The 26,649-nt window shown below is 41.8% G+C and overlaps 1 protein-coding gene across 1 annotated transcript in view; it reads left to right on the forward strand.

The window, feature by feature from the left end:
• Positions 1–3,112: 3,112 nt before the first annotated feature.
• The window catches only part of LOC121081394 (histone-arginine methyltransferase CARM1-like), an 81,135-nt gene continuing 57,598 nt past the window's right edge, over positions 3,113–26,649 (forward strand). Inside the window, exon 1 of the mRNA XM_040580412.1 lies at positions 3,113–3,860. Within this exon, the coding sequence (XP_040436346.1) occupies positions 3,512–3,860 (349 nt within the window). The 5' untranslated portion in view covers positions 3,113–3,511. The remainder of the gene's footprint in view (positions 3,861–26,649) is intronic.

The following is a 26,649-nucleotide window of genomic DNA, read 5'->3' on the forward strand; positions in this document are numbered from 1 at the left end:
AATAATGCTCCCACCTAACACATGGTTCTCATCTCTGCATGAAAGAGATGTCCCCAAATGCTGCTTTTTTACAGCTCAGAGAGAGCTGCCTGAATGCTTTCTCTCATATTTGTTAGGTGCAGCTGTCTCCTTGCTATGGGGTCAAGGCAGACTTCTCTGAAAGGACTTTGAGAGCGTGTGAGTATTACGGTCACAGATGTGACACTCAATAGCTTTTGCAACGAACTTGCCCTCAAAGCTTTCAGCGATGCATCTTTTCCACAGGAAGGAAGCAATGAATAGGTCTGAAGTTACTTTGGCTGTATGTGTGAAATACAAAAATGTTTTATCCATCAATATAAATAATCATTCCTGTGGACTTCAGATAGAGGGTCCATTTTGTGTATCTTTGGAAAGCATGATCCTTCTATCTGTACACTTTACCTCCATCTGCTTATTTTGGCCAATCCAACTCCATGCTTCTATTACAACAACTGCGTAACATGTAGACAAGAAAATGTCTTGCAGGATGTTTCTGCTGACAGAATTGCCATAATATCTAACAATATCTATGCTGAAAAATGTACCACAATTAAGCTTTTTTATTGTTTTCCTAATAAAGGAAATTTAATTGATTTAAAATTCCTTAATGTTTGGGTGGAACTTTCTATTTAAAAAATAAATTAAAAAAAGTGGTCAAGTAGCTAATTCGTTATAGACAAAGCTTATTGTGATGTCTGGAAGAGAAATAACTTTCCTCATTTAAAATCACCAAATCCTATACCTTTAAACCTACTAAGCAGGATCAAAACTGTAGTTGCTCTCTACTTTAAAAGCAACAGAGCTCTGCAGACACAGCAGCCCAAGTAGAAAAGACTGTGGTGGTTTTTGTAATCAGCAATTCATGCAGCTGGCAAATGGATAGAGTATTTCTGTGAAATGAATGCTGCTTGATCTGTTCTAACCTTCGATGTCAAAGAAGAAGCTTAATATTATTTAATAGAATATATTGTTGCACCACTCAAATTTGGTTCAGTTTTCTAAGTACAAAATACTTGCTTTATAGCAAGAGATACTGAAAACTTAGTAAGTGAAGAATTAGTTCATAGCATTAATTTCATACCTTCTGATATTGCTGCCTTTGTTGATAGCCAATGAAAGACAAAACTGGAGTAAAAATTGTTTTCCTGTTACTTCTGCAGATTAATTTCGAAACAAAAATGGTGCATTCTACACAAGAAAGCATTCACAGTGAGGAAGCAATTTCAGGTTTCCAGTAAAATTTTGGTGGAATTCACAGTATCGGGAATATTGTAATAGACAGTTTGAGCAATAACCCTTGAAATTATTTCCCCAGATTCTTGAATAATACCATACTTTAAAGAGACTGATGGAAATCTGGATAGGAAAATGATCAGAAAGTACAAAAGCAGAACATATATAGTTATTTGAAAGTTTTTTCTTTGTTGATTCATGTAACAATTCAAGATGTGCATTAAAGGCTAAAAGGAATAGTCAGAATGCCTTGTCTTCTGTAGTCCGAGCTCACACTAGCTGTTATCATTCAAACTGTTAGAAATACAGGTATTTATTTTTCTTCACATGCATTACCTTGTTGGACTTGATATTAGAATTACTCTGCAACCCCACTACATCACACTGTTGCTGCCGAACAGTACTGTACTGGAGCCAAAGCCGTGCAGCTGTTCAGTTGTTTAGTGGTGGTGCCTGAAGCTAATAAAGCCAGTTGAATTAGAGGTGGTAAAAGCAGCAATAACTATTGCCTGAACGGGCCTCTTCTGTGGGACACAGTTTACCTCTTACAGATGTGAGTTGTACCAATTCTACTGAGGTCTCGGTGGTCAGCGGCACACTTCTACTGAAGTGAGGTAGCCATCCAGTATAAAAAAAGATACTCTTTTCTCCTTGTATATGCAAAAAAAAAAAAAAAAAAAAGTTTACTCCTCCAAACTAGCTTTGCACCTTCTTTTTCAGAGCATTATGAACAGCAGCAGCTGCCTGTTGCTTCATTTTATTAATGGCATGTTATCAGACTTTAACATCTAGGAAGAAGCAAAATCTGCCTGCATGACACTTTCCTGCTTATCCACTGTCTACAGCTCTTAAGCCTGGCATTTGCGCTATATCTTAGCTACCTATAGATATTTTCTTCCGGGCTCAGACAACACAGTTTTGCCTTACTTGTATGTGTTCAAACTTTCACTGCGATGATGAATTCGACAGCCCAGAAATCCCCATTCTTTGGCCTGGAGGTTAGTTAAACAGGTGTGGAGTTGGCTTTAGGTATATGCAATCCAGTCAAGTGCCAAAGCACGTGGATGTGTGCAGTAAGCTACACACAAACACCTGATGGCATATGCAGACTGCCTTATTCCTTTTTCATACAGGGGTAAATAGCATCAAATCCCTTCACAGAAGAATCAAAAGGTGATACGTCAGTTTTCCTTCTCAGAAAGGGTAATTAAGTCCAGGCAGAAAACTGTGCTATTGCAGTGGCAGAATTGTCTTTATAGACAAACCATCCCAGTCATTAGTGCAAACACGGGTTCAGCAGCGTGTGTGGCACCTCAGTACGCTCTGTGGCTTAAGTGGCTCAGAGGAACAAGTCTCTGTGCTGTTGGGGGAGTATGTCTTTGTTACGACAACCGTCCTTTTAACACAGGATAGCTACATTCCCCCCCTTTCCACCCGGTTAGAGAGGATACTGATTCACCATTTGGGCCCAGAGAACGTTGCAGAGACACACATATTACAAAAGTACTTCTGAAATATTCATTAATTAAGCTTCACAGTGTCTCTTGGACACAAAGACATACAAATAAAAGTAACCGGTGGGTTGTTTTTCTTGCCTTTTCCCAGGACTGGGAGTGGAGGGTGGAAGCAGAAAAAACCAACCAACCAAATAACACACACACACACACCCCGAAACGAAACAAACCAAACATAAAAAACCCCAACACACCAAATCCCCAAACCCCCAACAAAGACCCCACGCCGCCCCCGGGACAGCTTTCATAGCACGGTAGCGACACCTGCTGCCTGATGCCACAGTTACACCCTTGTGCTCCTGGAAAATCAGGCGGGGGCGGGAGCCACCGGGGAAGGACAAGCCGACCGCTCGGGGCTTAGCGAACCTGCTCCTCAAACCAGCGCCACGAGTTCATCATCCCGATGCCAACACGAGAGCCTCCCGCCGGCACAGGCGCCCGGCCCGTCCCCGCCAGCTGTGCCTGGCTCCCGGGCTCCCCGCCAGCCGCCGCCCGCCCCAGCGGCTGTCACCGCCTCCCCCCCACGCGGGCCCCGCTGCCTTCCCAGCGCGGCACCGGTGGGGGCAGCGACGGAGACGGCGGAGGGTGCTCGGCCCCGGGGCTGCGCCAGGGCCGCCGCCAGGGAGGCGCCGCTGCGGCCGGGCGGTGTCGCTGCTGGCCGCCGTCAGCGCCGCCCGCCCCGCTTAACGCGCCCGGGCGCGGTTCGGTGGCTGGGCAGCTGTGGAGGTGGCGGTGGGGTGCGGATGCCCCGGCAGGCGTCTGAGGCGTGGAGGCGGTCTGACGGCGAAGCCTCGTCAGCGGGTCCCCCTCGCTCGGCCGCAGCCGCCTTCCCCCGGGCTTTCAGGAGGCGGCGGCAGCAGCGCCGCCGGAGCCCGGCTCCTCGGGGGGCAGCCGGCGCTGGCAGGGCGGGCGGCGGGATCATGGCCGCTCAGCCCCCGCACACGCAGCGGCTGCTGCTGCGGTGCGGCGTGAGGCTGCTGCTCGCCAGGGAGGAGCTGCCGGCGGGGCTGCAGCTCGCCGGCCCGAGCCAGAGCGCCCTGCAGCTGGAGGTGCAGCCGGGAGAGGAGGACGCGGACGTCACGGTGACAGACGGTTAAGTACCGAGCCCCGCCGCGCCGCTGCCGGCCGCCCCCCGCCGCCTCCCCCGCGCGGGGGTCACCGACCTCGCCGCCCGGCGCGGCCTCCGCAGGGAGCCGGGCGCTGGCCGCCGTGACTGGGGGCAGAGGCCCCGTGGCCCGCCGGGCTGTCGGCGCCGCCAGTCGCCTCGGCGCGGCGCGGTGGGCTGCCGCCGCTTTACCGGCGCTCTCGCGGCCAGGTGCCGGTAGCGGCCGGTAACGGCCGGGCGGCGGCGGCGCCGCGTCTCTCCGGCGTGTGTCCGAGGGGACTCGCACCTGCCGCGGTGGCCAGCTCGGCTGCTGGGGCAGGGGGCGGCTCTGGGCGCTTTCCCCGGGCTCCGGGTCGGGCCGCGGACCGGAGCAGCCACGCGGTGGCGGTGGGAAGGCGGCTGGAACTGCGGCGGGGGCCGGTCCCGCCTGCGGGGCCCGCGGGGCGCTGCCCACCCGCGCCTTTCCCCTCTGCCCTCACAGCCCGGCGGTGGCGACCAGCCGCTCAGCCGCGGGGATGCCTTGCGGCGGAGAGGGACCAACTGGCAAGCTGGGTCGGTTTTCCTCTGTTTTCGAGCGTTGTGAACTCAAAAATTCAGGCAGGGGTGGTCAGAGGAGGTCTGGCACCCTTACTTGAAGGACAAGGTCTTGATTTCCTCCTACGGAGCCGGATGGAAGAGGCAGAATAACGGAGCGGGAAGGGGAGGGAGGCGGGGAAGCCGCCCTGTGGCATGTGTGCCGCCGCCGGGCAGAGCCGGAGCAGCCCTGACCCGCGGCACGTAGGCCGGGAGGAATTCCTGCGGGCTCAGCTGCTTGTGTATGGGCTGGCTTAAGATGCACAGGTGATGTCTGCGTGCACACACTTCCCTGACTTTCTCAAAAGCAGTCTTTTTTTATTTTTTCTCAGATTTCCATTTTACAACAAAACACACTTCTTGATTCTGGGTGGCAGGATGACTGGGGAAAAACCTGAAATTGCTGTGTGTGTAGAAAGTGGTGACTCTCGGTGAGGTGGGGAAATACGAGACCAATCCTGAGCAGGTCTAGACACAGCATGCCAGTTGCAGCTTTGATTTTTTTCAAAAGTGCTCTCAGTAACTTCTGAAAGGATTGCTGGAATAGATGGATTACAGTTGTGTTGGGTTTTTTGGTCAGCAGTGTAAATAAATCAGTTCTTAATGCCAGTTGATACTGGAGATATGCTTATGCTATCAGTTGCTTAACGTGTCACTTAAGGAAAGCATGGGTTATAAAAACTGACCACTAATTACAGTTGAGACATGCTTCTATCTTGCATTGCATTAATTTGAAGATTGGTCCGTAGTCACTGTTCTCTTGGGCCTTTTGTTTCATACACGCTCATTCTTGCATGCATGTGAATGAAGGACTTGCTGAAAGCAGAGTGAAATTCGAAGTTAACAGGTTTTGAGTTGGTTTTTTTTATTGGAAGGGATCACATGGCACAAAACTGAAAACTCTGAAGGTAAAGAGGGGATATGTTGGGTTTCTTGGGTTTTTTTCTTTTTTTTATGCCCAACAACAGTGGAGTGTAGTTGACCAAAAAATTCTTTGGTAAGTTTTGGATGAGGGTGCATCATTTGGCATCACTGTAGTAGTGTTGCTAAGAGAGGGGAACACTGCAAACCTGTTTTGAGGTGCAAGCTGTCTTTCATCTTTTTCCTTTCATATGAAGATGTTCAAGCTGTGCCCCCTCAGACCCTACGCATAACACAAATCTTTTTTAGTGGTATCTGGGAATTAAGTAACTTGATGCTTGAATAACTTTTGTATAAGGTGAGAAGTCTGCAAACAGCTAGATGACACCCTATTTCTACTACAGCCAATGTAGTCTGTTTTTCTAGTATTACTATCTGCTCATTAGAATGATCTTACTATTACTTGTGTTGTCTCACCTAGGATGGACAATTTTGCTGTGAAAGAAAAACTTTTAAAAATTTTGAATAAATTGGTCATACTGTGGTGCCTTTTGGTAAGGTACAGGTTAAGCAATAATAAGTAATAAAAGAAATTGGCATAATTTGAAAAGTTCACTTCTCTTTTTTTTTCTTTTTTTTGTCTCCGTACTTCTCACTGAAGTGATGAAATTTACTTTTATTTTCAAACTCTACCTGAATGTCTACCAAAGCTATGTATTGAGTATGTTTAGGAAAAAAAAATTGCTTGTAGTTACTGTGATACTTTAAACACATCTTGAAGGGTAGTTGCTGGTTTTTTAATGATTATTTAAAAAAAAAAAAACCCAAAACAAAAACAAAAACCAAACAACAGCAGCAAAACAAACAACCAGTTCCAGTTTAGGATACCATCTGCTTTCTTACTGGTAAGAAAATATTTGTTAGGAAATATTTTTGTGAATAATGAAGCATGCACTTTTAATGTGTATTTTGAAGGGATAAAATACCCCTGGTCAAACTGTCTGGTCAAAAATTATTCTGACTGCAGATCTGTGATTAGACTGTCCATCAGGACTGCATTCTTACCCTTCTAATAGCATTCAGTTTACCTGTAGTTTTTATAGTTTGCCTATCACCACTGTATTTGTCTGAACCTGTTCTTTTATTGTCTGTCATGTAATAATGCTACTTGACTATAAAGCTAAGTAAGAATGCAGACTACATTGCATAGCATAATGTATAGTATATTGATGCTGCTCAGAATGATTTTAAAGGCAAATGTGAGCGGCCTCTACTGTGGTTGATCAGCTGCTGGAGTTCGCAGTCCTTACTGGTAGTGTCAGTAAGAATTCCACCAGCTCAAGCCTTAACATTTCCCTTTCATGTAGATGAACACTGGGGCCATACAGTGGCTAAAGTGAATGGATAGCAATACAACCACTTTGTTCCCCAGAAAGAAGTCTGAAGTAGTAGAATTCTTCCACAGGTGGAACAACCGGTTGTGATCCTGAAAGATGCAGAAGCTGACAGATGAATACAAGACGTTAAAACAAGGAAGAATGATTATGCTTTACCAGGCAATGGATCTATTGCACCTGTGCGACAGAAGAAAGCAAGAATCTCCACAATGCAATAGTAATATACGTAGAATTGGCAGAAACAGTGGACTTCTAAAGCACAGATGCCAAAGGCAGCAGGTGAGTATACTTCCGAGTGCTGAGCTGGAGCTACAACCAATTGAGAGAAGATTCCATCAGGGAGACTGGCTTCTGATCTGTGAACCCAGGGAGAGCTGGAGAGTGATGCCACTTATGGAGCAAAGGTGTTGTCAATAAGATAGCTGATCACCTGGTCCTACTGATTTGCTGTTGATTTGAAAATGAAGATGTAGTCTGTAAAACTACTCCTGAAAGGTAACCCACTGCTGCTGAGAGAACTCTGAACTTGGGTCAAAATATTTTTGAGGATGCTGAACAGAAGAAGAAATCCTGTTGACTGATACAGTGCATTGCTTTGGGAGGATGGGATATTAAAAACATAATTTATAGCTGGTTTACAGAATGATCATAACATAATTGCAGTTCTGGTATAAATAGTGAGAACTTCTAAGAAGAAAGTAGAAAACTGGTGTCCAGGAAGTGTTACCAGCAGATCAAGAGAAAATCCAGGGCTGCAACCTGTTTGGATCAAAGGAAGCTTAAGAGCAGATGACCAAGTGTCGTAAGATGCAAGTGTAGCCATGTGGCTTCTTTACAGCTGGGAGACGTTTTGGGTATCCTTTCCTGTGATAACTGGTGTGTAAACAGGTGGTGATAAACTGAGGCCAGGGAAGTGCTAATTGAAGGCTTCACAATTTTACAGTGGAGGTTTCTCCTAGCCACAGCAGCTCTGCTTTAATTCTGTTACATTCTTGTTTAGTTGCTTTAAAGAACTATAGCTACTGTTTCTCTGAAGTACTTTTTTCTCCACTTCATGTGACAGCTCTTTAGACAATTAAAAGAAGCTTCCTTGAATACTTCCAAAAACATACTATAAAATCCTTGGAATCTTGTATTGATTTTTGTTCCTTCTGTTGATGTATTACTGTACTTTTTGTCCCTTACAAGTATCAAGAATATAAACACAGACAGGATTTAAGCTTCCAAACAACAAAACACATCCAGCTACCCCTTACCTAACAGAAGTAGATACCACTGTGCTTGGCCATTGTGCTTTTAATATGAAAAAAGGTTTAGAGTTATTCAAGCTGAGAACAGGAACCTGTCACCTAGCAGCTGCAGCATCCATGTATTTCTGCATTAAAGAAATGTGGTATATAATATGGCTTCTACAGGAGCACATATTGTACCAGCTCTTCACTCATTAATTTGTTTTGCCTGAGATCACTAGGAAAACAAAACCCCTTGATACCTGTTTAGGAAAGGGTTATTGGCTGTCTGTCATAGTTTGGAGTTAGTGAGGGAGAGGGAGGACTATTTTTTTCCAATTCCATGGATACTTCAACAAAATTCAACAGCAGCCTAGCAAATAATGTAATTTTTCTTTCTAGTTAGCAGAATAAACTTAAAGATACCTAAGTAGGCTGCTTTGCAAACCGACTTTTTGTTTGGTTGGTTGGTTTTGGGTTTTTTTATTCAGATGACCTGCACAGGAGCTAGATGAAACTGGAAGAGTAGTGCTTTTTTTGTTGTTGTTTTGAAAAATAAGCAAACATTCTTTTTTGAAATTCTGGTTTGTTTTTTTTCCTTTACCTTCCATGTTCCAGTATCTACAATAAGCTTGTTGATCGTAAATGACAGACATAAAACTTGTGAGGCTGGCAGATAATTTTTTGTCTGCTCACAGCTGAAGAAGATTAGGAAGTCTGTAATAAATGTGTGTTTTGTTCTTTATGTGTTAGGTGAGGAAAAAAAGAAAAACCTGGGTGTTACATATACAGGAAAGACTCCTGGGTAAATGCTATGCTTTTAGATTGTTGTTACTTTGTCTTCCACTTATGCTTAATATTTTTTTTAATACTGTTCAAATATTGAAGATCAGAAAGTATGAGTTTCTGTGGATGGCCATGATTTTTGGAAAAATTAGTGCAATAAGTGAAAGCCCTAAGGAAAGTCTGTTGTGTTTTACCACATTTTTACGTGGTTACTTGTGTTTATTTAAGATCCTTCACATCTTCCTTAAGAGTTGCCTCCCCTGAGTTCCAACTTTTAAACTCCAGGAGAAATGATACCATTTTTTTGACCAAGTTACTAATAATGTTACATTTTTTTGTTTGAATGTAACCTGCTTTTCAGGAGGCAGTTCTGTGCCCCTGGAAGTAGATGGAAAATTCATATTGACTTCAGATGTGCTGATCGTGTCCCAAGTGTAGCAGAAGACAAACTGCAGACAAGCTGGATGGTCAGTAAGCAGTATTGACTCTCACAGGATATGATAGCTGTAGAGAAGCCCTGCTGCCTTTTGTGTTAAGTACTGCGATTATAGGCCATATATTTAGCTTTTTTAAAATTACATAAAAGGGAAAGTATGCAGCATTGTTGGACTTGAGGACAATGTGTTCTATTTGTGCTCCAGAACAAGGGTGCTAATTAAAACTTTACAGCTCGTAAAAGTCATCACTGCTAGTCCAGTTCCACCAACTCAGTGGTAACAAAACATTCATGGTAGTGAGCTTCAGACACTTAAGCTGGACTGGCTACGAACCACTAACCACAAGAGATGAACTCCACATGCTTTTACTTGGCCCTTGCTTAATTCTCCCACACGCTGTACCATGCAATTAAATATATTGCAGAATTTTTTTCCTGTCCCATACTGAGACCAGTTTTAAATCCTAACACATTAGGGAATTTTAAAAGTACAATAAATCATAGAATGGGTTTGGGTTGGAAGGAATTTTTAAATGTCACATAGTCCACCTCACCCTGTGTCACAGTCCACTCAGTGCATTTGTGATAGTTCGTTTACTATGATCTCAAAGCGCAAAAATAAAGGCGACCACGCCAAGGGGTTATGCTTCAATCAAACAGCACAATTTTATTGTTTGCCTATAAAGCAGCGTGTGATAGGTAAAATGACAGAAAGTGAAGAAAAAATAAAAGGAAAGAGGATTATAGCTACCACCATGGGTCCATGGTGTCCCTATAGTCCCAGGTCCAGGCAGCGTCCCGCCGGTCCTTCTGATCGTCGTGATCCTTGGTGGAGAAGATCTCCTAAGTTTGGTTGCCAAGGAGACATCTTTTAAGTCAAGCAACACACTTTGCGCTTTCTCTGGCCCATGGATTGTTGCCAGTCTCTGCCTTCTCGAGCAAGGTTACCACATATGTCCAAAGAGGAGTGCCCGAGGTGTGGTTTGCCTTAGAGGCAGGTAGCTTTAGACCAGGAGGTGTGGTTTTGTATTATGATATTAAAATGAAGAAAGTTCACCTGAAGTTCAAGTTTTTGGGCTCATTGTTATGACAACGGTTGTGATCCATCTTCTGGACAGCTGTTATGCAGCCTTACCGTAGTTGTTCCTTCCAGTGCCAGGTATCAGGGAGCGGCATAGTATTCCTCGTACCATGCAGTTCTCCTTCCCAGGGTCTCTGGGTCTCAGTGTCCATGAGGACCACATTCCATCTCCAGGACTCTGTTAGTAATGTTGAGACAATATCATTCTCTTTAGACCGACTCTTACACCCTGCAAAGAGTTTACTCACTGTAATTCAAAAGTATCAGGTTTGGATATGGTGGAAAATTATTAATAGTACGAATACTTATGTTCTGATACTGTTCATCAGCATGTATTACACAGATAGTACTAGCATCAGCAGCCTCAGTATGCTGTTGAGGGCAATCACTGCCAATAGTTCTAAAGTCATTTGCCATGTCCTTTTCCACTGTGAAAAACTGTTTTCCTAGTGGGGAAAAATCAGTTGGTAGAGGAGGTCTGAGCAGACAACATAGTTAAAAATTTATACATGTAATTCATGTAACCTCTGCGTGCAGGTGACATGGAGGCTTTGCTATCCTTTCCAACTTCCTACATCTTTAGAGCAGCACAAAGGATTTCAGGGGGGCATAAACGCAGCACTTCTATTCTGAAGGGAACATGCAGCTCTTGAAGCAGAATAGGTTGTGTGAATGAATAGTAATGTGTTTGAAGGTGGTATGGTTAGAAACAGTAATCCTGAAATTTTCTGTTAATTGTTTCATATCATAATACTAACTGTTCCAGTGCTGAGTAGATAAACTCTTAAACTTAGGTTTCACAAGGGTCTGTCTTCTATCTCAAGTGCTAGGTTTCTTTCTTCCATGCAGAAGTTTTGCAATATGTGAGTAGTTTGCTAATCAGTCTTGGCCCTTTTTTTACCGTGTGTCATGGTGTAACCCCGGCTGGAAACTCACACCTCCACTTGCTTTCTCCTCCCTGCTGGGATGGGGGAGAGAATTAGAAAAGTGAGAAAACTTGTAGGTTGACATAAAGACAGTTTAATGGGTAAAGCAAAAACTGCATGTACAAGCAAAGAAAACCAAGGAATTAATTCTCTACTTCCCATCAGCAGGCAGGTATTCAGCCATCCCCAGGAAAGCTGGGCTCCATCATCCGTGATGATTACCTGGAAAGACATGACATCACTCTGAACATTCCCCCCCACCCCTCCCCCCCACCCCCCTTGCCCTTAGCTTTATATGCTGAGCATGACATTCCATGGTATGGAATATCCCTTTGGATAGTTCAGGTCAGCTGTCCTGGCCATGCTCCCTCCCAGTTTCTTGTGCATCTGCTCACTGGCAGACCAGGGGAAACTGAAAAGTCTTTGACTTAGAGTAAGCACTACTTAGCAACAACAAAAACATCAGTGTGTGTTATCAACATTATTGTCATACTAAATCAAAAAAACAGCACTGTACCAGCTACTAAGAAAAATAATTAACTCTATCCCAGCCAAAGTGGGACACCCTAGAAGTGCAAGCAAGTAAAGGTAGAAGTGCAAGTTTTGCAGTAGGTACATGCTTTACCTTTACTGTTTGGTAATTAGCATTCGTTTTTTATATTTATATAATACAGATGTGTAAATATACATACACACACATATGTGTGTTCATATAGGTAGGTACATTAACTTATATATAGAGATAATAAATTAAGACTGAATCAAGAACTTCAATAGCTAACCTGAAAGAGATACACTGCATACTGGCTAGGTTGGTTTGGTTGTGGTGTTGGTGCTTTAGGCGATTGGTTGATTGGTTGGGGTTTCTTCTGCTTTCTTTTATCCTGTAAAACTCTCCTTATGCTCTTATGTTGTACCATCACATTGTATGCACTGCGCAACAACTGTGGTCCTCTGTGGATGCAAGTATGGGATTTGAGAGACCTAGATTAAGTTCAGTGTCCTCCCATGAGGTGTCTGCATCAATAGTATAGCTAATCTTTCTGTAAATGCAGTGATACCATATCTTGACCCATCAGCCGTATGGTAGAGCTAAGTGTTTTAAGGTTGTGAGCTGCTTGGAGACTTACAGATGGATTGAAGTAGCTTTATAGTGACTGGAGCTGGTACTGAAAGCATTAGAGCTGAGTTTACAGTAAATAGTGTTGCCTATAATGCCTTCTGCTGAGAAGCCACTGTGTATTCAACCACCCTGACATCTGCTGGGAAAGTAGCATGGTGAGCTGTACGCAATTCAGAAGACACCTGGAATGCAATGAGGATAACTCCTTAAACCAGGTACCAGACAGCCTTACCAGAGGGAACGCGTTACTGGACCTGTTGGTCACCAACACAAGTAAGCTAATGGGTGATGTCAGGATCGGAGGCAGCCTGGGCTGCCGTGTTCATGCACTGGTGGAGTTTGCGGTGCTGAGGGGTATAGGTCAGGTGAAGAGTAAAGTCAGGACACTGAATTCTAGGGAAGAACACTTGCAGCTATTGAAGGAGTTAGTCAGTAGGACCCCTTGGGAAACTGCCCTCGGGGACAAAGGAGCAGAACAAAGCAAGCAAATCTTTAAGGCTGCTCTCCATAGAGAGCAAGAGCTCTCAGTTCCCAGGTGTAAGAAGTCTGGGAAGGAAGGCAAGCCACTGGCATGGACCAGTTGAGACCTGCTGGTCAACCTGAAGGGCAAGAAGGAAATGCACAGGCAGTGGAAGCAGGGACAAGTATCCTGGGGGAACACAGGGATGCAGCCTGGTTGTGTAGGGATGGGGTCAGGAATGCCAAGCCATGGCTGGAGCTGAACTCGGCAACAGAAGAGCTTCTATAGGTATGCCAGCCAGAACAGGAGAATCAAAGAAAGCGTACCCCACCAACGAACAGGACCGGCAAACGTAGCAACAGACGAGGAGAAGGCTGAGGTACTCCACAACTTTTTTGCCTCAGGCCTCACTGGCAACCTCTCTTCTCATACCTGTCAAGTGGACTGCAAAGCAGGGCCTGGGGGAACAAAGTTCTTCCCACTGTAGGAGAAGATCAGTTTCCAGACCACCTGAGGAACCCAAACATACCAAGTCTATGGGATGAGATGCATCCCGGAGTCCTGAACAAGCTGGCTGATGTAGGTGCCAAGCAGTCTCCAGGATATTGGAATAAGTCAGGTGAAGGCCCGGGTGACTAGAAAAAGGGAAACATTGCACCCTTTTTTAAAAAGGATGGAAAGGAGGACCCTGGGAACCACCGACCCATCAGCCTCACCTCTGTGCCTGGGAAGGTCATGGAGCCAGCCATGTGTACTCACAGCCCAGAAACTCAACAGGATCTGGGGCCGCATCAAAAGAAGCGTGGCCAGCAGGTCGAGGGAGATGATTCTGCCCCTCTACTCTGCTCTGGTGAGACCCCACCTCGAGTACTTCTCCACCTTGGGGTCCTCAGCACAGGAAAGACATGGACCTGTTGGAGCAAGTCCAGAGAAGGGCCACAGAAATGGTCAGAGGGATGGAACACCTCTCCTATGAGGAAATGCTGAGAGAGCTGGCGCTGTTCAGCCTGTGGAAGGGAGGGCTCCAGGGAGACCTTTTGCAGCCTTTCAGTACTTAAAGGGGGCTTATAAGGAAATTGGGGACAGACATTTTAGTAGGGCCTGTTGTGACAGGCAAAGGGTAATAGTTTTAAACTAAAGGAGGCTAGATTCAGACTAGATAGAATGAAGACATTTTTTACAATGAGGGTGGTGAAACACTGCAGGAGGTTGGCCAGAGAGGTTGTAGATCCAGATCCCTGGAAACATTTAAGGTCAGGCTGGACAGGGCTCTCAGCAACCTGATCTAGCTGAAGTTGTCCTTGCCTGTTGCAGAGGTGTTGGACTAGATGATCTTTAAAGGTTCCTTCCAACCCAAAGCATTCTGTTATTTAATGATTTGTCTGGGTTTATCATCTTTTCCCTCAGTGTTTGCCCTCTGAACCACTTCCTTCTCTTGTGCTATGTTTAACTTGAAGTTTTAAGGTACAGTTTAATGGCTCTTACAGTATTACTGCTGACACAGCTTTCTAGGAAGAACTTCAGACAGCTTACTTTGTCTGGTTTGCAAATGTTTTAAAGATTTCTTGAGTTTAAACTTTGAATAAGGGCCTTCAAGAAAGAGTCTAGAATTTCTCAAGCCTAAATAAGTCCTAGTAAAATGAAACTGCTGGAAATTGCCTTTTCACAGCCTAAGTTAAGAATCCTAAATGAACCAGAAGACATTAAATGCCTTGCTGAATAATGATACTTTTGGATTTTGTTACTTCCACTGCAGCCTGATCTGAACTAAATTAGGGCTTTGACCATCCAGTGCTTATGTCAAGAAGAGACAGTGTGGATGGAAATAGGTGTAATGGAAAAGTAGGTCTTAACTTTCTAGCTTGGCAACATAAATTAATGAAAATATTAAGGTTGTGTCTCTTTGCTTTTCAATATTTGCAGTGATGCCCAGATACTTTTAATAAAAGTAGTTGTTTCTTAAGGATTTCCTGGCCTAACTAGAACATAATGATGCATGAGAGAAGAAAAGAATCATCTTTGGTTTTTTATATCACAAAGCTAAGGAAGAGGATACTACCTGGAAGATTTTAAATCTAGAAGTCTCCACAGTAAATATTTAGATTGAGTTTAGGATATGTTTTTTGTTGAAGGAGGAGAAATTCTGAAAGGGTTTTACTTTTCTGGGTTTGTTTGGGGGGAGAAAAGGGAGGTTATTCAGGTTTGTAGGGGTGTGGTATTATTTTGCCAGATTACCTAAATCACATGCACAGAGAAAATTAAGTGGATAGATACAAGAAAGTTTTATTTGAAGGCCACTGATACTAGTGGAAAGGTTCTTACTGACTTCATGGCAGTCTGGATCAACTCCTGCCTGTCTCTTCTCCAGCCAAAGGCAAATAAAGGCATCAATGTGTTGTAAAGGCAACAAAATGACAACCAAAACCTGGCATCACAGATGTTTTCATAGCTGGCAGAAGTTGTACTCAGCAATGCATTTAGTGCAGTGGACTTGGGTTTGGTGGTTCAAGAGACAAAAACACATACTGTTTTGTTCTGTGTGCTACAGGCAACTGATTTTTTTAATACATGGAAGAATTTCTACATAGTAGTAGTATCATAATCCTACTCTCACAGGACACTTGCACATGTTTGTGTTAGCATAATAAAGAGTCCCATTGCTAGCTCGGTTGGTTTTATGATTTTTTCTAATTTTATCTTGAATTTTCTGTGGTGAATTTTAATTTATTTAATCTGCTGAGGAAACTAAAGCTGTGTGTAAATATATTTGAATTTTGAGGTAAGTAAATGTAAGCGTAAATTATTTTCTCCTTTCAGTAATCTTACATGCTATCTATAAATTAATTAAGGTCTTGGCATCTGAAAATCATGACAATCTTTCATCTCTTTATGTTTAGCTATATAATTTTGAGTGTGTCAGGCACAAATCCTTACCCTGCAAAAATGTGTACTAGTAATTTTGCTTCTGGGATTTACTGCCATTGACTTCAGCTGGCAGTCTTCCTGTAAGTAGCATGGGTGGCATTAATGTCTGCATGTGTCCATAGGATCAGGTTCTTTTTATCCAGAAAAAAAATTGCAACTGTTTAATAATAGACATCTGGAAAGCAAACCATCTGCACTGAGGTCATGATAGCTTGATCATTTCAGTGCCAGCTACTTGTATGCCAGGTTCTTCTGGCAGCTAAAAAGTGTGCACTAGAGAGAGGCCTTCCATTCATTTCACACTGTTACACGTACAGAACGCTTCAAGTATGTCCTGGACCATACAGTGGCTCCCAAAACTGTAGCAGAAATGTTGTATTAGGTACTTAGTTTTTGTAAAAGCAGATCTGCTTATTTGATTTCCAAAGTAGCATGATATAAAATGAGTGCAAGGCAGTGTTGGTGCAGAGAGAGTGATAGTAGGTTCAGACATATGCAGGGAATATGTAATGGAAAGGCATTCAAATTCTTTGTTCGAATTTGGAATTCTTCTATCATTATCATTAGTTGCTATGTTCTGGTTTTAATCCTTTGGCACTCTACTATTCACAGTGGCTGTGCATTTCTGAGTAGAAACAAAGTAAGGCTCTGTTGTCTGGTGTCATGGTTTAATTCCAGTTGGCAACCAAGCACCATGCGGCCGCTTGCTGACCCCCCACCCAGAGGGATGGGGAGGAGGATTGGAAAAGAATGTAAAACTCTAAAGTTGAGATAAGAACAATTGAATAGGTAAAGCAAAAGCTACGCACGCAAGCAAAGCAAAGTAAGGAATTCACTCACCACTTCCCATGGGCAGGCGGGTGCTCAGCCATCCCCAGGAAAGCCGGGCTCCATCACACGTAACGGTTACTCGGGAAGACAAACACCATAATGCCAAATGTCCCCACCTTCCTTCTTCTTCCGCCAGTTTATATACTCAGCATGACGTCCCATGGTATGGAATACATCTTTGGCTAGCTCAGGTCACCTGTCCTGGCTGTGTCCCCTCCCAGTTTCCTGTGCCCCTCCAGCCCTCTGGCTGGCAGGTCCCAAGGAACTGAAAAGTCCTTGATTTGGTATAAACATCACCCAGCAACAACTGAAAACATCGTGTGCTGTCAACATTGCTCTCACATTAGAGCCAAAACACAGCACTGTACTAAGAAGAAAATTAATTCTATCCTAGCTGAAACCAGGACATCCAGTTAAATGTTTGGTAAATAATATATTAAAAATATTTGTGAAGAAAAAAAAGCATGGCTGAAGTGGGAAGACTACTTCAAATATATTGGGTGTAATTATAATAGGAAGCAGGAGGAGATGGCTGAAAATTACAGGCTATGTGGCTAACTAGAGGGCACTGAGGTAAGGCAGCAAAGACTTGTCTGCATCTTTTGTTTCTTTCTTCCCTGCTCCCTCTCACCACTGCTTAAAAAGGTAAAATATATCTGACTTATTGATTAAAATGTAACAAATCTTATATATATACTGGTCAGTGACTATAATTTCTTAATTTCCCTATTTTAAAATTTTCACTCATAAACAGAAGGCTAGTTTCTTTAGATAACCATGGAAAAATTCTTAATTTACTGCTCTCCTTTTCTTTGTTGTTATTAAAAGATTAAGTTTTCAGGAAATAAACTTTATTTTTTGAATTTACATTTGATGACGCTTTGCATTAGGTGCTAAATATTAAGATACTAGATTTAACGTTAGTTTCACCCTCAGTGCAAAATGAAAGAGCTTATATCTCAAAGTGATGGAGATTAATTGCTGCCTGCATTTTTTGCTGTGCTGCACCCTCCAATTCTTAAAAAAATACTGCTGCTGAGTATGTTGGATTTTTCAATCCAGAAGATCCTATGCTTTTCAATCTGATGATTTTGGGGGGTTTTTTGTTGTTATAATTTAAATACAAGTGATCAAAAGTCGTGTATCATTACAAATCTTCCTTGATAGTTTTGTGGTAGTTTATTGTTTTAACATCTTATTTATGTAAAACTACAATTGAAATGCTGCTGTCAGAAATGTATGGGCATAAATTAGCAAAAATAATGTAAACGTAAATATATCTTGTAATTAGAAAAGGAGTTGGAAAGTGAGAATACAAGTATGTCCTTTTCTTTCTGCAAATCCAGTAACTTTACACCAGGCCTTTCCTCTCCAAGATGTTTCTGTGTAAAGAAGGAGATGCACTGGCTCATTAAATGTCAAGCTGAGTAGACACCAGCAGTGTGAAATCGATTTACAGCTAGCAGTATGAGGTATTATGAAATGCTATTCTTGATTTTCTTATTCTAAATCCTTCAGAAGATAAAGAAGTAGCTTATACAGTGCCATGGTATTTGTATCCTATATTAATTGAAAGCCCGGTGCTTTTTTGTTGCAGTGCCTTTAAACTGCAGTGATTTACCACAGTAGTCCGAGATTAATACTTGTTGATTTGAAGTTAATGCAACTGTGCCTGTTTATAGTAGAGAATAAATGCTTTAATACTTTTAGAGATACAAGTATATAATTGAGAAATAAATTTCTCGGACCTAAACACTGCTTGTTTAATATCTGTCTAGATAAATATTGGTTTTTTAAATCTATCTTTTTTTCTCTAAAGTTTGCTGTAGCACGATTAAAGTAGATATCCTATTCTGTGCCTCAAATCACACTCGCATGGTGGTTGTTTCGGAATATTTGCCTGATTCTGACTGCCTTACAAGCTACATCCAAGACAGTTGGTATACTGAGAGGACAGTTTCCTAAATCGTCACCATTGTGGATCCATGTCACAGAGATTCTTTACGCCTCCTGGGTGCCAGTTTTAGTCATGTATGAGGCTTTAAACGGTGCAGTTAATACTTGCAGGAGGTATCACTAGTGAGATTACAGGCAGAGGTGGGTGTATGCACAAGGTGGCTTGTGTATGAGAAAAATATTAGAGCCTGTGATTGTAAGTGCCAACTTGTCCTCCTGTCTCAAGGTTTTTTTATAAGTCAGGTTGTGCTTTTGTAGCTTGGATGTGTCAGTTGCACCAATAATTAGAAGAGGTAACTTGTTCTTGTTTCCTGTTGTTACTGCAACATGACAATCTTCTTGAGGCTGACCAAGCACTCTTTCAAAATTGGCACTAATTGTTCTGTACCACCGCATTAATTTTACACAGCTTGGAGTTGGTGACTCTTGATCTCCTTGCCATTATATGTTTTATTTGTTAAGCTGCATAACTGCAGGTAAAGGCAGAGCTCTGTTTTGAGGATGACACACCAGCACTCTGACAGGTGCCTTCAAAGGTCTGGTTACTTATTCAGTCAAGGCTGCTGCCTGCAGATAACTTTCAGACTTGAGTCAGTGTCTTTGGAAGCTGTCTTTTGCTGTGCAAATGTACCAGCTTCAGTTAACTGTTAGTAAGAGATGTTTACATTGCACTTAGTTGTGTGCGCTAAGCATTCTTTGTTGTGTTTGGTATTTTAAGGGGTGTTATGAATCAGCTGAAGGAACAGGCAGTGTGATATAGTTAATTAGTAAGCAGGCTTATTTGAAGCCCACTGTTGGTGGGGCTGTATTTCTTTATGTTTGTATTTGCATCAGTAGCAAAATACAAGATGTCGATGGATGTGAATTGCTTGGATTTTTGGGGGGTTGTTTTTTTTTTTTGCATTAGCCTTCTGCATGCAGTAGGTGCTGATCTGTGTTCAAAACAGGATACAGGTGTAGCGAACAAAAAACAAACAAACCCTGAAAGGTATATAGGAGTAGATAACTGTGCCAGATTATCTTTGTTCTAAAGGTGATTAGCAGTAATTATTAAATGAATACAAACATCTTCTTTTTCTTAACCACAAAGGCCAGGAAAATCTTTGTCATTGGGGAACAAGATGAGGAGAACTGGCAGGGAAGCATCAGTAACTTTTAAATCTTACATCCCCTGGAAGAGTTCTTATACTTGTGAAAAGTCACTCTGTGAAGTGAATGCCTTTTCTGGTGATTAACTGTTTTAGCTAAGTAACAGTTAGTTTTGAGAACCGTGTACCTAAAAAACACTTTGATGATTTTAAAATATTTCTCAATAGTTCACCTAACACCTTAATCCAGGGAAAAAGCAGTACAAAATTAAGTGTTTAGTGCTCAATTCTGTAGATGGCATCAACGGGTGGGTACAGGTTATCTGCAAGGTAGATTTATTTTCCAAGTAAACTTAGCCAGTGCTTCGATATACTTCCAGCAAGAGGATAAGTGATTTTAATTTCAATTATCATTGAGCATGGAGCTCAATGTGAAATTTAGAGGAGCATGTTCCTTTGTTTTCTTTTTATCTAGGTTCATCCAAGCCCCTCTGCCTCATTTCCAGGCTTTTTCATACTTCTTTTCAGACTCTCAATCATGCTAAGGAAAACCTTACCAAGTTCTCTTTTGAAGAGCAGCAAAGGAGGAAGACTTTGGTGCCTCTAAAAAGATGATGGCTAACTCTTTTTTTTGTTATTAATATGTGAATAAGGAAAATATTTTAAATAATCAGTTGTTATTTTTCTGTCTAGAAATCATGTAGGAAGTATTGACTTTAGAGGAATGTAACCAGATCAGCTTGCTTACAGTAATGATTTGGCTTTTTTGTTGTTTGTGAAACAGGTAGGAGGATATTGTAAAATACATAGTTCCTCTTGAAATTTGCATTTATTAGTTCTTTTTTTATTATTTATTTATCTTAGTTGGGGGGGTGTGGGTGTGGTGTGTCTCTCCTTTTGCAAGAAAATGGTACTCATTTTTTACCTAACAGGGCAGCTGTTTATTCTGATCTTGAAAGACTCTAGGCCTCCATGTAATAAGATGCCTGTGCTTAAATTACACAGAATTCAGGCTTGTACTCCTCATTGAGGTTGCAGCCAGTTCACATGCATAAAACTAACAACAGTTTTATGCTGTTGTCATCAAACAGTACCCTAGGACTTTTTGTCTACAGTGATAGTAATGTTAAAGCTCTCAACAAGTGAAATGTTAAGGTAAAATAACTGGGAAGAACGCCAAGGCTTGAATCTCAGAAAACCTTTTGGGTTTTTTTTCTCCTTACTTACTTTATGTGAAAGAGACAATTTTGTAGACATTTTGAGTGTGGTTGTTCTTCATATAGATAAGAGGTAGAACATTTTTTCTCTTTTTATTAGAAGAGCAGGTATAGTGCAGTACTTGTATTTTAAGCTGCCTGCTGACTAGCCACATTGTGCCACACTACCGTGTTTACTGCACTGCCGCCACTGTGTACAATCATCAACAACATTGGTGAAAGTTACGGAGAGAAGAATTAGTTTCAAGTAAGTAGGTAAGATTATCATGTGACTCTTTGTTCCTCTTTCTTCCTGGTTTAGTGTTTTTTATTCCTGAGCCTTTACTGCATTTGCTCACTATTCTTCACAAATTTAAAAAAATAATTATAAGTTGTATGGAACATCCTTTTAAGTTTTGCAGTTTTGTTTAATCAAGCAAATATCTGAGTCGTGCCATTTTTGCCATTGAAATCATAGTAGTCTAAGAAAAAGAAGTTCCATAGTGTGTTACGGTTTTTTTTTCCTGATGTGAACCCAGTAACTTTTTAAAACTTTTATGCTTTTGATCAGAAGTATAGTATTTCAAAGCTTGTAGAGTAAATACCATAAATCACCCATAGAAAAGGAATTTCTTTCCATGTAGAGGAGAAAACGAGCTTCACACACTTTTGTGAGAAAAGATGATACAACAATGCTTTCTGCCTCTGATTTCCCATATCATTGTTGAGCTTGCTTGGAAATCTAGGTACCTTGTATTTGTTTTCCACTGTAAAGTCTAGGCAGATGAGAAGAGAGATGCCTGGGAAGGGGAGGATGCCACTGGAATGGAGAAAACACTTGCAATCAAAATCTGACCCAATAAAAAAGTTCTTACACCTTTTGCTCTTCTACACGGTTTTCTCTTTCTGTAAACAAAGTGGGAAGAGTCTCAGTGAAAACATGTCATTCTGGTGCCTGGGGCTTCTGCAGGTAGCCATTCTCCAAGACAGTGTTCACAGAGCCTTCTTGCTGGGGTTTCCCCTCTGCATCTGTGATGCACCTGGCCATGTCCCACCTGCTGCCAAGCTGCACCATCGTGCATGACGGCGTCAAATGGCTTAAAACCAAAAAGGCTCAAAACCTAAAAATGACTGTGTATTTAAGAGGAATAAAGTGAGAGGCAAATGCAATGAGAAGTAAACTCTCTTAAGGCTGGAAGGGAGTAAATGAGCTCTGTGCAGGAGATTCCTTCTGGTTCCTTGGACCACTGTTCCAAGATTTGATAGTCCTGCATATGTTCCCTTTAAACCATGTAAACTTTGTGTGTCTTTCAAAAGAAAAAGACATGCTCTTCGGAAATGCTGAATTTCTGCCTGCAGCTTAACTAAAGTTACTGTGCTATTCTGTAGCTATTCCAGTAGCTGGGAAGTGAAGAGTGTTCCTCCGTGGTTTTGTTTCTCCTGTTTACAATGGAATTACAAACCCTTTAACAAACTGGTTTATTTTTAATATATAGTAAAGTGTGTCCTAAGAGTATCCTGAAATGTATTCTAATAAGAGAGTGAGCACAGGACCCACAGGGAAGTAGGCTGAATTTTTTCAGTGGTACATAGACCTTGAGGATATGCTCCACCCAAAATGGATATGAAATTATTTCAAAAGTCGGGCTGAGGAAATGGAGGTTATCACAGAGAATCTCTGGCATCTGCAAGTAGAAAAGCAGTGCTATCAGCAATGGCCTTCTCCACCTCAGTGCAATAACAACCTACTAGTCCTATTAAAGTCTTCTGTAGTTGTTGACTGTTGCAGCTGTGCAGTGAGCTGTCATATTCAGTGCAATGTAAAAGCAAGAAATTGAAATGGTATTGATCTTGTGTACTGTGTTTTGAAGTGTGTTATTTTCTTATTCCATTTTAACTGAGGGTAAAAAACAGTAAGCTTTTCCCTAACCTTTCAAATACTTCTGCAGGGTATGACATTGGCCACCATGTTTATTGCCTTGCACCTTGATACCAAAATACAGTCTGGTGCTTTTTTGTCTTTTGTTGTTCTGAATTAACACAGCTTTATGCTGCCTGTCTGTCAAGGTGAAGAAGGATCTGTACAGACCTCTACATGGCAAATACATTTTTACTAATATTGTTGTACTATGTAGTTTATTGGCTGGTAGGAGGAAAGATCCCAGCATCTGGGGGGTTGACCCCTCTGTTCCCTACAGGTCAGAAAATATGTGGAGGCTGTACACAGGAGCTCCAGTGAATATGTAGAATATTCCAAATTAAGAGACAATTGATTTTGCTATAGGTAGGACTTAACCATGATACATTAATTGTAATTGGCAAGTGATACATGGCAGAATACATGCGTGAGACACTTTGGAACGAACTGTTCATTGCGTTGACTGCGAAATTGCCATTAGCTTCATCAGTGTAAATGTGGGTTGTAGGAATATTTAAGTGACAGCTGGAAGTGAAAATTTCCGAGTGCCACATTCCATTCTTATAAATGTACACCTAAAACTGGAGTAATACATACTTTTTTCACCTAATACTGCTATAAGTAGTACTCCAAGATTAATCAGTGTTAAAAGCAGAGACATGTTTGTAACTATGAGATTTGCTTAGCTTTGAACTAGACCAATACCATTGTAGTCTTTCCACAAAACAGTCACTTTATTAGTCAGGATTGGACTCTCCCAATCTAGTTGCACTCACATTGCTGTATTTGAGAAAAATGTGAACATTTATCCCAAAATTTGATCTGGGAAAATAATACTTTAAGTGACCTTTTTGACAAACTGTTATCTACATGATAGTTAATAAATTGATGAATTACAGCTCACAGTAGAAAAAAAAAACCCAAACAAACAAAAAAACCAAAAACAACCAAACAAAAACACCCCCCCAAAAAAACCAAAAACCCAAACCAAAAAACTCACCACCGACCGCCCCACCACCCCCACCCCCCAAACCCCCTCAACAGGTAATATTTTAGTGAAGTGCAAGCCTTTCAAATGAAAAAACATCCTTCATAAGTTGTAATGAAAACTTAGTAGTACATTTCTGGGAGCCCTTCTTGTGACACCTCCAAGGGGAATGGGCTGTTCTAAGTACACAGCAGGTCCACATTGAAGTACAGCACAGGGAAGACATGGGCCTGTTAAAGTGGGTCCAGGGAGGGCCGCAGAAATTATCAGAGGGCTGGTACACCTCTCCTAGAAGGAAAGGCAGAGGGAGTTGGGGTGGTTCAACCTGGAGAAGAGACCTGGAGAAGAGAAGGCTATGGGGAGTTCTTATTGCAGCCTTTTAATACTTAGAGCAGGGGGTTAGAAGAAATACAGAGAGAGGCTTTTTACCAGGGCGTGTAGCAATAAGACAAGGGGCAATGATTTTAAATGGGAAGAGGGTGGTTTTAGATTGGACATAAGGAAGAAATTTTTATGATGAGGGTGTTGAGTCACTGGAACAGGATGCCCAGAGAGTGCCCTATGTTTGGAAGTGTTCAAGGTCTGGTTGGACAGAGGTTTGAGCAACCTCATTTACTGGGATAATATCACAGTCCGTGGCAGGGCAGTTGGAGCTAGGTGACTTTAAAGGTCCTTTCCAACCCAAACTATTCTGTGATTCTACGATACTTTCAAAGTAACTGATAAGCAGCTGTACAAGTGTAGTTACATTCATCAATCTACACTGAAAGTAAAATAGAAGTGAGGTCAGATTATAGGAAGGGAGTTGTATGTCAGCATGTTTCTGGAAGATGTGTCCTGTAATTACTGTATGCTAATGACCCTCTGTGTGAACAAACTTCTGAATGGGATGACTGACCAGTTTGGTAGCGGTAATGAGTTGCTCTGGAAGCAATAAGTATTTTTTATCCAGAAGAGGGTAGCCTGTATGATTCAAAACAGGTTTTCCTAATACATTATGCAATGTGGACAGCCACTGCATCTGTTGTTTCCGATATTAGGTTCTTAAGAAACTAGCACTTTTTTTGTGGGTAGTAAGTTTATTTTCAGCCATATATTTTTCAGCAACTTGGAGTAAGTGGTTTGATTCTCCACAAGTGTTTTGTGGGCAAGAAGGGAGCTCTCACTGTGTGCAGGACTCATGCTGCATGACTTCAGGCAAATGGCTTTTGGGCTTTCTGCAGGAGACTCTTGCCATTATTTGACAAAGTTTAGGGTTCTGAATTTAGAGACTCAGTATGTATCAGTAAAGCAAGTGAGCTTAAAGGAAACTGAAGTAGATACAGTGTAAATACCTTTTGCAATAAAGTTGTGATTTATTAGTTGTGATTTCAGGTTGGATTTGATTCAGAGAACCTGTTGTGGTTGGAGTACAAGGTTAGCACATGCTGGGTCTATACTTTGTTCTGTTGCAGAATTTTGGCAGGGGGCTGGGGGTCAGCCAGAAAAGTTTCAGGCTCTCTTCATGGCACAGTGTCACCTGATGTAATAAATGCAGAGGAGCACCATGAGACTTGGTTCACACATTATTGTAAAGCCTGTTGAAGATACTCTCTTGACTAGCATCTCTAATAAAACAAATTATACCATGAATGGCAGAACTAATGAAGCTTTCTTTCCTTCAGCTGATTTACTTTTTTCGCTATCCCAGTGTCTTCCTCATCTTTTCCTATGATCACTTCAGAGCTTCCTCTTTCTTTCTGTCCCAACCCTTTCTGTGATTGCTTAAAGTTACTCCACTGTTATGCATGATTATGAATCCTCTATCTCCTGCTCATGTACCATCCACAGTGGTTGACTCTGGAGCTGACTCATGCATGAGTTGGGAAGAAAATGTCACTATTAAGCATGTTGATAATTTCCTTCAGCAAGAATGGCACACTGGGCCTCTCATGTTTATTCAGCGACCCTTTACATGCAATTTGCAGGAACACCATGGTTTTGGCATGTTGGCCAAATTTGATTTTAATCAGTTTAGGAGTTAAAAAATCAGGAGAGATGGGATTGCTGATCAGCAGAGCTGCACAAACCATACTTGCCCAGAAACTGGACTGGTGTAGGGGCTGTCTAGGAAAGCCAGATGTGAATCTATTTAAGTAAATGCTGCTGTATTCCTTGAGAAATGCCACGTCACACTACCTGAGTTTTGCAGGTTTTGAAACTTATTCCTTGGTTATTGTTTGAACAGAGTATCCATTGGTCAGTAAATGTAAGTGAAAGAAAACAATGTCTGTGCTTTCCTCCTTGATTCTCACAATATGGCTGACCTTTCACCCTTTTCTATTCTTGTTTGTGAATGGATTGCTTGCAAACCTATTTAGGTTCATCATGTTTAAATTTTGATGGAGTCACTTCACACTAAATCCACCAGGTGTCAAAAAACTTCATACAAACTTTCTCTTTACTGCTAGTATCTATCAGATGAAATGTTAGCCGCATGCTTGGTTTTCTCCTAAGCAGCTATTCTTGAGTTTTGTAAAGTTGAAAGGCGCTTTATGCAGTAGACCATGACATAGAAGATGTGCCTGTTTGGTCTTTTGACTTAGGAACCCTGGTTTTCTTTGAGAGGAACTGTTCTGAAACATTTGTGCCCTTGAACACTAGGTAGTCAAAGATGCATAAGCTCCTTTGATGTGTTTATTATCTGTTGTTTGAATATTAGTTGTTATGAGGACTTTAAAAAATAAAACAATGAAGGGTTTGGGTTTTTTTTGTTTCTGAATGCAATGCAGTTTTTTCTTTTCCATTTAATTTTCTTAAGTTCTTTCTTAAACCCTGCTAAGACAACCTGTATGATTCCACAGATTTTTAAATTACATACCTTCATGACACATTTCTCATAAATACATTTCAGCTGTACTGTTGTATCTGTATGCTCAACAGTGTAGTAGGAAGAAGCAAAAGGACAGTCCTTGTAGTAAAATCTGTTTCACATGTTGAATAAACACAGAGACTTATGGAAA

The sequence above is a fragment of the Falco naumanni genome, chromosome Z, assembly GCF_017639655.2.
Source record: "Falco naumanni isolate bFalNau1 chromosome Z, bFalNau1.pat, whole genome shotgun sequence".
In the NCBI taxonomy this organism is placed as follows: Eukaryota; Metazoa; Chordata; class Aves; order Falconiformes; family Falconidae; genus Falco; species Falco naumanni.